Here is a 15,615-nt window from a genome sequence, read left to right as displayed (position 1 = left end):
TCTAAAAATTGACCGCAATGTCGTCCATCCTGTCGCTCTCTATTGTTCTGAGTGTTGGCCGACTATAAAAGACAATGAATGGCGTCTTGCGGTACATATAGATCAGGCATTTGATAAAAGAAAATGGCGAAACCTGTTATTAACTTTTTATACACTTCTTTACTTTTATCTTCTCTATGATCTAACGTACGAATGCGAAACTATGTTACTTTATTTTTATAATAATAATAAAAATGATAAAACTACAACAACTATGTAGCAGCGCACTAAAATCTAATCAAACGAGTAGTTGGTGGTTTCTTGTTTGTTTTTTTCTTTACGCTTTACATCTCAATTTTTTAAATATGACATCTGTCGTCACCTACTCTGCTCTTCACTCCTGTATCGAGGTCTAAACTGAGTGGAGAGCGCCGGTGACGTCATCTGTCCGCTGGTATTCGCAACATTCGAAATAAATTTCAAATGCCGCGAATCTTACCGCGCCACAAACCGATCACGACGAACCGATCTCGGTTGTGAATGTGACAAAAGTTGAAGAAAAAGAAGATGTGAGGACCAATGAGGGCCTCACAGTTCCGTGTTATATAATTAAAAATTCTATTGGCCTCTATCTTTTAGAAAGCGATTTAAATAAATCATATGATGGAAAGCACTGTATTGATAATAGTCAGCCTCATGTACTTCAATATTATTAGTAAATGTGAAGAACCTAACCTACAATAGATACAAAAAAGCGCTGGGGAATACTAGATTCTTCATTCATAGAACTTTAATGTTTCACTCGAATGTCAGCCTTATTAAAATCCCTTTACTGTCTATCTGTCCGTCTGTCTGTCACACATATCATCTCAGAAACGGTCACTCTTGTTTATACAAAATTTAGTAGAAAGGTGGGTCCTGCGAATCCCATTGCATGCAGGGAGTAGGTTGCGTAGGTTGAGTTTAAGGGGTCCCCATACATGCAAAGGGTGTAGTCGTGTCAAATGAAAGGCCTCGATTAGTATATACTTTCCGAAACTGTATTAGTTTTGGCATTGGTTGCAAAGGAGAGGAGTACAGGAGTCTGAAAGGGTTCAGAGACTACTCATCCCAAATATCTGAAAAAAATATGGTAGCCCATGCACATGGTATCTGGGCCAAACGTTACAGGGAATTTGGTTCTTGGAAAAACCGTGCAGTCATGAAGGGTCGATTTAGTTGCGTTATTTGAATATTATCAGTAGTCGTTGTATACGCTTTGGCGATAGAACGTATTTCCAGCATTACCAGAGTTGCTAGCAAATATCTAAAATCTACTAACAAATTTTCCGAACATAGAACGAAAAATAGTTACAAAATTGCTTGGGAAGTTACAATCTATTTATCAATTAAGAATTTTCAAAATGATATTTAATAAGTTCTAAACTTATAATAAATAAACTATAATGAAATGTGTGGCAGTCTTATTTGTTCGTCTTTTCAAGTAAGTAAAATCGACAATAAGGCATTATAGCTCTCGACAACTACGTAATATCCTTTTCGAAATACTTTCACGTTATGCCACGCTAGTTAAAACGAATTCTGAGACTAACCTCTCCATATAGTCTTAAACAGAAAACATCTTGTATTCGGAACAGTGAGTCAGTTTTAATCAAAACAGGTAGCATTAATATACGATAATATATAAAATAAATGAATCTAACTATAATCAGCATATTTTGCTTTTTCTAAACTTACCCTGACTTTTGACAACAATATTTTAATCGCTGTTTCATTATTCGATGAAGCATCATTGAGCTCTAAAACCTTATATTGACCAGGATCACTTGGAAATATTAATGGTGGCTCCTGCGCGCGTCTGGCCTCATCATCTTTGGTAGTGTTTTGTGCCAAGTTTCCTGGAGTATTGGTTATACTCTCTGGAATTGTTGTTGTGTCTATAGAAAGCCCCTGAACATGTACTGCAAAAAAAAAACGAAAATAAAATTGTATTGCTTTCAATTAACGCAACCGAGGGGGAAAATAATAATATAAAATTAAGTATGTTTTCAATATTTCTATAACACTGATAAGATTTTGTTAAATTGAATTCTGCTATGCGCTTAAATAGCTACTGTTTTTTGTTGACTCATTTAGTACGATCGGGCTAGAATGCAAGGCCGTTCAAAAAGAATTCAAGTCCATTACCTGTTTGGCCAACTTTCCGCCATGATTAGGACCTTCCTATCGTTCTAAAAAACAGTGCGATTGCTTCTCGACTCATAATTATCCTGGCTGGAGAACAGGCAAGCAGTGAAATATATTGTCAAGCAATCAGAAAAATCTAACTTTGGAAGGGACATATGACAAATTAGGAACAACAGACATTACATACCACCAGGAAAAACACGGAGCAGCTAGGTTTAGTAGACAACGCGAACGATACGCTAGGAATCTTTACGAATAAAAGAATGCTGTTGCTCGATCAAGGACAATGTAATAAAATGGTTATATAAGAAAAAAAGTTGAACAACTGCGGACCACTTCTGAGGGACTGTGTCCTCCTCATCGGAAAGTCTGCATCCTGTGCAGATTGTGAACATAGATGACAGTGATCTGTTATTAAACCTATTAGTTCCCTTATTTTGATATTATTCAGTTTAAGGATTTCGACCATTCGATTTTACGTTCATTCTGCAGAATAATTTTTTTGTTGTGAGTTCTTTTTGCATTTCACAGCTAGAGATTTACTAATTCCAAGTGTAGTTTTGCTTCATTCCCATTATTATCTTTATGTTTGGTTACCTACATTAAAGCTATTCCACTTTCAGTGGTAAGGGTTTAAGGTTTTGATGGCTTCTCCACATGGATCTAGATCTGGTTTGAGGTGATGTAACGACCTTTAAACCTACCTACCTGCTAAAGAAAATATGGATTTTAGCAGTTACATCTCTGCCTGAAATACAGTGAGGAATAGTATAGCCATAGATTTTATTACTTTTCTTTCGTTGCATTCTCACTTGTTTGTGATTCTAAGATGAACTTAAGGGGGGTTTTATTATTAACTTTATTTGAACAGGTATCGATATGTAGGGTATTTCAGAGCCTAGGCACCATATAGTAGCAGCCTCTTGATTTTTTTCAGATTTTTCGAATAGGTAGTTTCTGAAAATGGGCTAATATCAAAACCATATGACTATATATGATGAAAATGCATCGCCCCCCCCCTTTAATTCTATATAAAAGGATGTAACTCACTGTATGCGCGAGCGTTCACAGTTCCCATCTTGCCACAATTTGGTGTCAATCGCTATATCCATCTCCGGGAAAAATGCGTGTGATGGACAAACAAATAGACAGACAGACAGAGAGTAAACCGATGTTAATAAGGTTTTGTTTTACACAAAACCTTAAAAATATACCACCAGGAAAAACACCGATTTGGCTGCGGCGATATTATATAAGGTCCATTTTAAAGAAAACCTCTGCTTGTTTGTCACACGCATTTTTCAGAAAAACATTTTATTATCATTTAGCAAGTAGAGTTGTCTCCTGGACAACAATTGGCCTCGAAAGGGAACACCATTTGATAATTGCTTACTTTCGCTTGCGTGTTACGTCCGCAACTTCTCGCTGGGTTGGAGAACTGCGAACCCCCAAGTTCAAAATCGACCGTTTGTATAATCCAGTTGTCCCTCGGCAGTGTAAGAGCCATTTTGTTAATAGACCGGCAGACACAATGGATAACCCGCCTAAGAATATCGATGAGCATTATGCCGCCATAAAAATGCTCTTGTCTCGGGTGCTACTGAAGATGCTGCAAAACGTAATGATTTCAAAAATGTTTCACGAAAAAAGCTTGCATGTGGTCGCAAATCTTTCTATGGTCCTGTGAAGGACGTCAATGGTCGACTTCTCATCCACGATGGCGAGTAATTGAAGAGGTGGAAAGGATACATCACGACGGTTCTCGACCATATCGCATCGGGTGAGGTTTCTCTTCTTATGAATGAAATTTCCAGTTACCGTTACAGCGGATGGGCACTGCCATAGTGGAATCCACTCTTTCAAGATGGTCGATGAGTGGGCCCCAAAGGCACTTGGCGCAAAACATTAGAGAAGGAGTGCAGGGATCTCACCCCACCAAGGGGTAAATGGCAACAATACATATCTATCTGAGAGCAAATTAAAGTCCACAGATCCATTAGCAAATGTGATCCCAACCACGTCTACTCGATTTTACCACATATTCAAGAATTGAGCGCATGACGAGTTTTAAGGAAGGATTTAGCTCCCAGCCCTCAGACAAACAACCTGTTTGCTAATTGATTCATGTTGCAGTTCCTTTGCCACAGATTATGACATTTTAATTATAACTTAATAAAATTCTTAAGTCTTATGCTCAATGCTAAAAATGTTTGATATGCAACTGGTACAGGAATTAAACCCAGAAGATCGCTTTCAACATCGTTGATTTATTGATTCAAACATTGAATAAGATGCTAAACAGAAATATCTTTTCAGACAATGGTGATGTCAACTGAGCAACCAAGATCAATTAAGTCTTAATGAATTCCGTTTTGTTGAGCTATGTGAAAGATAATCTTTGCAGGGTACTAAAGATACTCTTTACAGGGTACTAATAATTCAAGAAGTCAAAGGAAGGCATCGTTTTCCTAAATGAATCGACAACTGCAAACATTGTCGTGGTAGTCATTTTGACTGCTATTGATTTTCATTCCTGACTAGTCATTCCAAAACGTAAAAAGGTTTTGAATGTTCTGAATGAGACGAAAGGTTACAATTTAATTTCATTTGGATGCCCAACTTACTGGCCGACCGATCGCTGCAAAACCCCGACCCAAACAAGTCGGGAAACCGGAAACTGGACGCTTCAGGTATGAACGGTCTTGTGTATTTCTTTTATAAAGACATTTGAGTGGGTATTTGTCCCATTAGAAACTAGTACGTAATATACGTATATACTATGTGCGAACATCCACTTTCGGATGATATTGACATTCAAAGTCTTGAATTTGCAAGGAAGTGAAAAGGTTGACCTATTCTAACTTTGGTACTAATAGTGTGATTTCCACCAAACTTGATAGGATCATGCTCTATATCATAATCTACATTGCTGCAAAATTTCGTGGTGCTAGGATGGACTTAAGGTGGGTACTGCATCAAATTACTGAAAATTATAGTAATACTATTATTAACTTTATTTGAATAGATATCGGTATGGAGAGTATTTCAGAGTCTGGGCGCCATATAATGAGGGCATCTTGATTTTTTCAGGTTTTTCGGTTAGGTAATTTCGGAGAGTGGGTTAAAAAAATAACCATTTCCGACCCCGCTCACTCTCCATCTTTCCAACAAATGTCAAAGTTAAGACCGGCTTCGAAAAGTACCAATCGATCGATCGATTCGATCGATTTGATTCGATCGATTTGATACCCCACATGACTATATTTGGTGAAAAAAATGACACCCCTCTTATGCATGTATAGCTCCCCCCCCCCCCTTTAAATTCGCCATAGAATAACGTTTGATGATGTTTTACATAAAACCTTAAAAATGTAGAGGAGTTGAAAAATATTTCCATTCCAGAATTCTGCACAAAACTAGTTTGTTCGATGCTCCGGTGCTTAGAAGCAGTAATAAAAGCAAAGGGATATGCTTCAAAATATTAAAATAACGGTTTTGATAACTTTGTCCAATTATTCGTTTGACAAGAATTGTTGCTCATTTGTTATTATAACGTTTTTGAGGTTTTATGTAAAACAAAACCTTGTTCGAATCGAGTCCATGTTTGTCTGTCTGTCTGTCGGTCTGTCACATCCGATTTACTTGGAAACGGTTGGACTGACTGTGTTGAGTTCTTTCACAGAATGTGGCCGTATGGGATATCTAATGAAAGGGCTCAATTAGTACTTTTCGAAACTGATCCCATATGTGATCTCGGGAGAAACGTAAAGGAGTGAGGGTTCAAAATATGACCCTCAAAAAGTCTAACAGGTTTTGTTCTCAGAACTTATCCGAAAAATGTGAAAAAAATCACAGTGGTGTATCTGAACGAAATCTAAGCTTCAAAATATATTAATGAAAATGTGCAAATACATTTTGCAAAAAACACACATATCTAACAAAAATAAATATGTTAAAAAAATTGAGCAGCCCTTGTCCAATTATGAATGCACATATTTCATAACGGTTAATACCGATTGTATTACCGTTTTCTTATTTCTTGCGAACAGTGACGATCATCTCAATAGTCCAGTCATTGAAGCTTTCAACATCTGAATTCTTTCAACCAAGGCCGTCTAATTGGGGAGGAAGTAGAGGGTGGCACAGGAAACAAAAGTTGTATAGCGCCCATCCCCTCCCGGAGGTGTAATTTTTTTTTCGAAATAACCGCAGAAATCGATGAAATGGTCAATTCTAAGAAAAAACCGAATCTACTTTCTTCAACAATTTTTATTTTGCAACTTCCAATTTTGCTATGACTAGAAAAGCATTCATCAAATGATATGCGCTTTTACACCTCCTAGTTTTCAAATAAAAATACATAATACATGCCGAAGTATTAAATGACCGTTGGTTTTCGAAAACATCGAAAATTTTCATATGTTAACTTAAAAATTATCATTTCATTGAAATTGGGGAATGCATAATAGATATAGTATTACATTTCAAACGTGACTTTCACTAGACGCAAACCAATAGATGAGTGATAAATAACATAGAAGTGTCTCATAAATGTTCATAGCAAATATGTGTGCAAAATCAATATTTTCACAGCATGTTGCAAAATACATATCTTACCACACCATCTCTTTTATCATGTGACCAAATTATTGAATATTCATACGAATACAGACATATTCTATATGTACATATATAGATATGCAAAATTATAGATATTCAATTAAATGCACGTTTCGCTTGAGTGGTCACACACAGCTTAAAGATATTTTTAGTCGTGAAAGGTTTACAGGTATATTAAAACAAAATATTTTTGCCTCTAGCTATGTACCAAAGCCTTGAAAGCAATGTACTTTATTTACGTATATATGAACGAAGCGAATTCTATAGTTACTTTGACCCATAACGGCCATAAGCTTCAAGTGCGGGGAAGAGCGGAATTCACTTCTTACTTATGAATTTCTTTCCAGTGACATTGACATAAAAATATTTAACTGACAGCAGTTTGAGACTAAACATTTATAACTGACACACAGATTCACAGTAAAGCTTAATCGGAGAAAACCTTTGAACTTTTTGGTGTTTACCTGGTTTAATGCATGAACAGAAAGTTAATATGCGTTTCGCTTTCTGATTCAAGTTTACTTCCATTTTCTCACTAGTGTTTTGGCGCCGGGGTTTAAGCCGAATCCAAATGAGTTTTACTATACATATGTACATATATGTATGTATCCAAGACAAATATCTATAAATTACGATTGTTGTTGTTATTGGAGTTTATATTCCTTTATATATAAATTCCAATATCCAACAAATCCAACTACAAATGCATGGACAATAATATTGGAAAATATGCAACGTGGATATTTAAATCTTGTTTTGTTAAATATTTCATGAATATAGAATCCTTCTTAGTCAAAATATTTAAAAAGCCACAACATCCCACATATGTATATAGATAATATAAATAAGGTTCTTAAAAATCCGACTGGAGGTAGAAAGGAATACTATCTTACAAACTTGTGTAGTAATTCGAAATATTTAGTGATTATATTTATTCGTACACCCCTTACAGTTTTGGCTTTAATATATTATTATTTAAGGCTCTACATCCGGTATAACCGGTCAGCCACGTTTTTACAACAAAAATATGTTTTTGAGCTAAGGAGCTCAAATGTTGAATGCCATGCAATTTTCACATGATCGACTCACAGTCGTGTTAGTGAAACGGTTCCTACTAGATGACTTTATCAAAAATAAAAGTTTAACCTTAAAGCCTGATCTATTCACTGCCAAATTGGGTCTTCTAAACAGTTGGTCTAATGTTATTTTTCAATAGAAATTATGTGGAGGATGAATATTTTAAAATTACAAAATGGCAGAAGTTAGAAGCTCTTAGTTGATGATGGAAAGTGGAGATATTCTGAGTGTCCTCCTTTTAATTTAATATTCAGTCCTGCTGGAATTTATACGTCTTTCCTATTTCAAAAATCAATTTTCTACGACCGCCAGACTACTGTAGTAAAAGGAAAAAATATAAATTTAATACTTTTATTATAGATATGTTAATAAGCGGATTATTTTTGGTGATTCCAAGTGAATATTGGTCACTCTTGATGGATCGAAAAATCTTCATGATGTATTACTTTCATTTCTTCAAAAATAGGAGACACCCAAATTTCATTTTGAGCTGTGGTATTCAAAACGTTTTCCTAGACTAAGATGATCGGAATGTTTGAATATCTTGGGAACAAATTTGCATGTTCATGACCTTCATTGAGTAGCTTCGACAAATGTCCAGTGATTCTAATATGTATCTGCATCAAACAATTTTGCGGGTAGTCGCTAACTCTATTACTTTTGTTAGCAGTCAAGAAGGATTCAGTTTTTAAATTGGATATTGTTGGCGAGATGAGCAGCCAATTATTGCACGTACATGACTTGACTCCCGTTGTTGGCTTAAATTCTTGTCATGCTGACTCTTTAGTATGCTCGCGAAGATTACAAGCAAAATCTCGTTTGAATTTAGTTCTTAAAGTATAAGATTGCTGACAATATCAAAAACTGTCAATACTTCGCATTCCAGTCTAATTTACAACTGCAGTTAAGCTGATACTGGTAATCGGGTGTTCATTCAGATACAAGCTTTGTTAGCTTTTCGCTTGCGTTTATTGGCCTTATTGGTTGAGGTACATTATAAATTGAATCTAAAGCTAACAATTAGATAATACAATTGCTGAAAATTTTCCACATCAATTGTTCTCATAAATTTCATAATACATTGAACCCCGAATGGGAGACTCTTTCTCTAAAAAATCGATACTGTGGTTAGAAATTGTCGGATTATTTTGGTTCAGCTGGGATAAGCTATTCACCGTTCTGGCTATCAGGCCCCTTTGTCATAGCGTTTCGCCGATCAACAACAGTTGAAAATTTCAGAAGGAATCGACACCCACGTTGTTGTGCCTGATACCATCTCGTATCTCTTGCACTATCAAAATCAGGACGTTTGTGCCGGTGTGGTCGGCCCTTATTCATATAGCATCCAAATTTTACGTGCTTTTGGAATACCACTCGCCGAACTATTCCGTGACTTTAAGTTGCTTCAGAGTCTTGATAGTCCGGTTTACTGCTTCGTCGTCTGACCTTATCTTATGTAGCTTACCGAAAGAAAATCTCAGTTGCTCTGTAAATGAACATGCGTTTCAAGTTTCTTTCTGTTCATTTAGTGAATAAGAACTAAAGTGTGGACAAATGAAGAAGGAGAGCGTTAATAAGAAAGAGCTTTATCGGGCAAGGTTGAAGGTAACCTTATTAATAAATTAGAAATTGCTCTGACCTCTTTGCGACTATTTGTGCATGCCATTAACTTTGGCAAATTTAGGAACTTTGTATGGTAGGGTGTTAGTTGCTAGGAGATTAATGAAAGTTGGTTTTCATCAGTCATGAGAACAGAACTGTACCTCATTTTAGAAACCTCCTGTCTCCCAATCCAAATGCACAGAAGGATCCACCCACACATGCGGACGGAATCTTTAACACTTTTGCCACTTGACATTTTACTGAAGTATCACGGATAGGATCTAAAAACAAAAATTGTTACCCTTTATGGTGCGTATACCTTGAACCAGAACAGACAGTAATACTGATCCCAATGGTTAGAAAACCTCCAGGGGAGCTATTCTCTTTTATACACAACTAACTTCTTGGCACTGTGTACACTGCTCCCAGTTGTTGAGGCTCAATGGGACATTTCAAATCAAGAGTACAAATTTCTTGAAGGCAGACGCGATCAAATTTGTTTCTGATTTGGTGGATAGATCAATTCACAGAAAGGGTAGCACCATTAAATATTTCTTAATGGAGGCCATGGCCGTGACAAATATATTTAATTCGGTCAATTGGAACCCTGGCGATATTTCGCTGTTACTTTCGATAGCCGTTTAACAGAAGGAAGGTTGTACGCTGAAAGGATTATCATCACTTTCGAGCTGGGCATCAAGACCTTGGGAGTAATGATAGACGAAAAACTCGGTTTTAATCAGCAATGTATCTTGCTTACGACAAAGCATTCATTGCGAGTGCAGCTTTGGCTTTGCTGAATATATGAGGGCTGCGGAATACCTATAGAAGGCTTATAGGCTTGCTTCACTTTCAAGAGATGCTGATTTATCAATGGTTATATCAGGAATCATGTCGACTAACATTTTGGGAGATGAGAGGGCGAATATACATATATAGCGTAAAAGGAATTTATAAATACACCCCAATAGCAACGGAAACGGTTAACAAAGGTTAGTGAACACAGGATGATCTCTACCATGAGAAAGTGGTTGAAGAGAAAGCGGAATTGAATCTATCCAACGTAACCTGAAAGAAGTGACATTTACCAGAAAAGCGTGGTTTCGAGCGCCGCGAATAGAAGAAAGGAGACCCAGCTAACTCCACCTAGTAGCGTAATGTCTAACACTCCATTCCATTCATCTAGGACGACTTTGCGCATTATTTAGCAAACTGTCGTGTTTTACAATAATATCCCCGTCCCTCCCGATGATATTCCAAAAACAGCAAATTGTATACCTTTCGAGCTCTTCGGACAATCTGTACTCCGAAACTTGGACTTCTGTTTCGTCTCGTTGACTGACGTTGTGGTCGCATCTTCCACCGAGTCTGAGCATTTACCACATCTCGAGAGCATTTTTCAATTCCTTCTTAACAATGGTTCATTTCTTAATGTGAAAAGTACAGATTTTGCACGCAGCAAGTAAAATTTCTAAGCCATTTCATCACTCTTGACAGCATACAACCGGACTCTGATAAGAGGCAAGCGAACGCGAATTTTCCGCTACCAAAGGCAATGAAAAACCTTAGAAGGTTCTTGGGTATGATAAACTTCTACCGTTGTTTCGTGCCAAAAGCCATTCACCACCAGGCCTTACTTAATGACTTCCTGTCTCGTCTTTAGGCCAAAGAATCGTGGAAGGTCATATGGTTTCCAAAAGTCGTCCAAGCGTTTGATACAACAAAGTAACAGACGCTACACTTTTGAAATTGCCGATGCCTCAGACGTCGCAGAAGGCGCTGCTCCTCATCAGATGGTGAACCAAAGCTGGCAACCGTTTGGTGTCTTATAAAAATTATAAGTTACTAGCCGCGTATCTGAGCATCAAGTAGTTCAGCTTTCCCTTTAAGAAAGGCCGTTCAGAGTGTTCACGGAGCATAAGCCTCTAATTTTCGTTTTAAGTCAGAATCCTGACAAAACATTCCCTTGCCAACTTCGGCACTTAGCTGACATCTGCCAGTTCAAATCGGACATTCAACATGTGTCCGGTAAAGAGAGCTTAGTCCTTGATGCTTTATCTCTTTTTTTTTAAATCAACATCCCAATCGATTCTTCAGCAATGGCTGTGGCTCACACGGATGACGCAGTTCTTCAGAGCTTGCTGTTGCACTACAAATACAAGTTCAGCGAGTTCCCGGACTTCATTTCACCTTACTGTATATGCTGCGAGATATCTGAAAAGGGGCCTAGGTCATATGTTTCCGCCGCTTTTCGTATGAAAGCGTTTCGCTCGGTACATAATCTTGCGCAGTCCGTTATTCGGACAAAAAACCAGCTAGTCTAGTTTTTGGCCGTTCATTAACAAGGTGTAAATTTTTAAGCCAGAAAGTTTATAGTATGTTAAAAGTTTAAGGTCACCAGGCATGTTAGGAAGGAATTACCAGCAGCCCTTATGTGGATAAAGCGCTTGCATGCCATATACCTTGACATCAGAGACCTGGGAGCGCAATCGAATCTATTCTCTTTTCGAAACTTGGTTTCTTGGTTTGAAACGCCAGCGGATAACAGCATACCGTTCATAGTTCAATGATTTGCTAGAATGTTGGCATAGGATGTTGGATACAACCATTATGGCGCGCGACCAGCCATCCGCACAGCAGTCCGCGAAGAGTTTGTTGCCAGCTTTACTGACCTGAAGTACGGAGAGAACCTACGATTCCGAGGCGACCTGATCCTCGATAAGAGAGACTGTTGAGAGGATTCCAAATTGAAACCGTCTCCGCCATCGCGTCACCCGCAATCAGTGGTCCACACCCCTGGGGAGTTTAAAGTCTGCACCCACGTTCTGGTGAAAACTGATACCATCCGGAAGCCGCTGCAGTCACCATAAGGGGACACTTATAAGGTCTTCGGACGTGAGCAGCACGCGTTCAGTCTGGACGTCGGTTATAAACATAAGACCTTGGACAGGCAGTAGCTTTTCTTCCAGGAGGCAGACGGCGTTGGAAGAAAGCTAGACCACCACGCACGTTTTGACGTCCCCCAGTCGACCGTGACCGAGTTCTCTCGCTGAGAACCTTTGGTTTCAACTAGAAAGCTGGACGAAGCGATACCACTTCACGACCCTTGCCTGAGACGAGCGATGCGCATCTGTCGGACGCGCTAGGAGCTAAGCAGACATGCAGAACAACCAGTAAAAGTGCGGGCGGCCACGAGGCCGGTTGGAAAGCGGGACTCGTCACTAGTCGAGCAATATCCCGAAAAGTAAAAGGACCTATAAACGTAAGCAGTTGATATGATTTCTTTATTGTTTTCGATATTTTGTTTTCTAAGGAACTTCTAGGATAAGCTAAAAATATAAAATTGAAATGAAGAAATTATTTTCAAAGTAGAATTTTCTAGAGTTTCACGGGGCAGGGAGGAGTAGAAGTCGTTTGGCGTATTTTGGACAACGTTTTTTGAAAATGTGCCCTTGAGTTAATACAGACTTCTTTCAAGAATCTAGTTAGTCAAGTAACCATTAGAAATGTGTCTCTTACTTGATAAATTGCCACTTCTCTTCAGAAGCTGTACTGCATTTCATTGAGTTAATACTCGTATTTGCGATAGATTTTGTACCGCAGCTTTTTAATTTGAATTTATCCCAGCTTCCTTACAACTAATGGATTAGCGAAGCAGCTAGCCCGTTTACATTTACATTACAGTAGCAAGACAAAAGCTTTCTAATTCACTCAGGCGCCTTAAACGAATCTCATATGCTCAGATAATAGCTCCACTATCCATCTTTAGATTTCTCTTAACTATTGTTTTATATTTTGAACTCCTCGCTGTATCTCCATTATATCCTTGCAAACAATTCATCTATGATAAATATAGTAATACCACGTCCTTAAATTTAAGTAAGGGATTTTTTTGGGACCATTGTTAACGTTAATTTTAATTTCTAGTATTTACTATCTGGTTTAAGATATAAAAAAACATTGTGTGGAATAAATATTAAATAATTATTAAATTTGAAAGAAAAGGTTGTTTTAAATTAAAAATAAAAAAATATATTAAAAGAACATGAAAAAAAAAAAATGAATGGCTCTTTTTTTTCCAGAAAAATTTGAAACTGGGATAAACATTTTAATACCATTGGATAAAAAGGGATTACCGCTTCGTCTGAGTCATGTTTTAAGAAAAACGCGTTTAAATTTTCATTTAGTAGCAATAGTAATGCCTGGTGTGATGTATAATATTTTTACTTTTATTTTTTTTACATTCTTGAAAGTATTAGGTTCTTGCAGATGAAATGTCAGATTAGATAGTACAATTTTAAACAACTACATATAAGGGCTATAAATATTCATTTTATTAGTCAATATAAGTACTAGCCAATTCTATACACTCCTCCCGACGTAATAGAAGGACACTTATGCTAATTTCATAGAAACCTGACATTTTAGTGTGAAGAACTTCTTCGAAACCATAAAGTGACGCAAATGTTTAAAAAAGTGATAGCCAGTTGAAGAACGGTCGATTGAATTTGGTGGATGACACAGAGTCTGATACTGCGATTCGTTAAGGGACTAATCCCACTTGTGGCGCAAAAAATTGGTCATTTCCACGAATTAAGATTAAAGATCATACATTGAACAACTTTCAGTAATTTTTTATTGCAAAATATTATACAGTTGTGTAACAAATGGCCACACAAAATGTATTTTTATTTGTATATTTTGCGGTGGCCAAAATTGTTGCAAACTGAGAAAACGGAACGAAAAAATGTCGGTAGATTTACTTGAATAATGTCTGATAGAAAAATTGTGAAAATATACATTTTTCACAAAATGACTGATAATCAATCGCTTTTGGGCTATAAAAAAAGAATCGAACGATAAAACACTACATTTTCATGTAATAAAAAAGCCTGCCAAGTTTGGAAAAGGTTGGTTCAGTAGTTTTCAACTAATTTTGGTCACCGACTTCAAGGACATCGTTTGTAGAAAAACGCGTTTAAAGTTTCAACCTCAGATGGTTTACAGAACGTATTCTTCTCTTTCAACGATCATATCTCATTAAATTTTATTTGGAATTTTATTGATTCTCAGATAGTTATACTTGATAAAAAAACCGATTTTTTCAATGTTTTTTGGCCGTTATTTCAGATATATGAGGTTGTGCGTAACCATGCAGCATTATCATCACTTTCTTTTTGAGTAATTCTGTTGCCTAAGCAATTTCTCATGCAAGGTGCAAAAAAAAGGGGATGATTCTAGCTGCAAACCACCAAGCAGTCACCATCAGTTTTGACATGCTTTTGAAGACTTATCTGGATCTGGCCATGGTGGTAATCTGCGAAGTGTGGCATAGAATACTCACTTTCCATCACAAGTCGCTATTCTGTGCAGGGGTCCTTTCTGTTGCAGGAGAGCAGAGAACTACAAAAGCACTGTGGTCTGCTCTATAAGTACATGCGAAACCAAAGAGGATAAACGTTTGAAACTCATTAGAGGTGCGATATCGATGGATAGATGAACTAGTAAAAATCCTGTCCACACCGTACACTAGTTAGTAGCTAGGTTCATGTCAACCGTCATTTTTGTTTCATCATCAGTATGATCGTTTTTGTATTATAAAAATATTTCACACAGGCTCGTTGTTAATTCTCGCGTATAAGTTTCATTATAGTATTTTATATTGGAATTAGTAGATAATTGATAGCAAAAAAAAGTCGATAAAAACATTTATCATCTAGGTTTGTGGGAACTATGGAATGTTTCCCTAGAAATGAACAAGTTGAAAGAGCTGAATATCTTACTTGTTAACAATGCATATATGTGTGTACATATACACGTGTTTATGGTTCGAAATGGTTCTAATAATGGAAGATATAACAATTAGAATTGGAATATTTTTCTAATAATTCCCTGGTCATTCTGGTTTTTTCCGTTACTACACAATTAGATATTCAGCATTGTATATTGCATATGTATCTATGCATACATACACATCTGGAATGCCAACTCGATTGGACAGTAAAGTGAGCTATTTTCTCGGCTTGAATAGCTTCCAAAACTAAACTTGAAGTCATAAAATAATAAAAGTAATTATATCGGTAACGTCATCTATAGCGTTGTAACTGATACATTACATGCCGTCAAGTATACAATCATAGGTAATTACAT

At 37.0% G+C, this 15,615-nt stretch overlaps 1 protein-coding gene across 2 annotated transcripts in view; it reads right to left on the bottom strand.

The window, feature by feature from the left end:
• Positions 1–15,615, bottom strand: part of LOC119651970 — a 50,545-nt gene that overhangs the window by 18,480 nt on the left and 16,450 nt on the right. For both annotated transcript variants that reach the window (XM_038055863.1, XM_038055862.1), the window contains exon 2: positions 1,717–1,940. In XM_038055863.1, the coding sequence (XP_037911791.1) occupies positions 1,717–1,940 (224 nt within the window). The remainder of the gene's footprint in view (positions 1–1,716; positions 1,941–15,615) is intronic.

Source organism: Hermetia illucens, chromosome 3 (genome assembly GCF_905115235.1).
Source record: "Hermetia illucens chromosome 3, iHerIll2.2.curated.20191125, whole genome shotgun sequence".
In the NCBI taxonomy this organism is placed as follows: domain Eukaryota; kingdom Metazoa; phylum Arthropoda; class Insecta; order Diptera; family Stratiomyidae; genus Hermetia; species Hermetia illucens.
The sequence above is the reverse complement of the archived record's forward strand: the minus strand, read 5'-3'. Positions and strand labels throughout refer to the sequence as shown.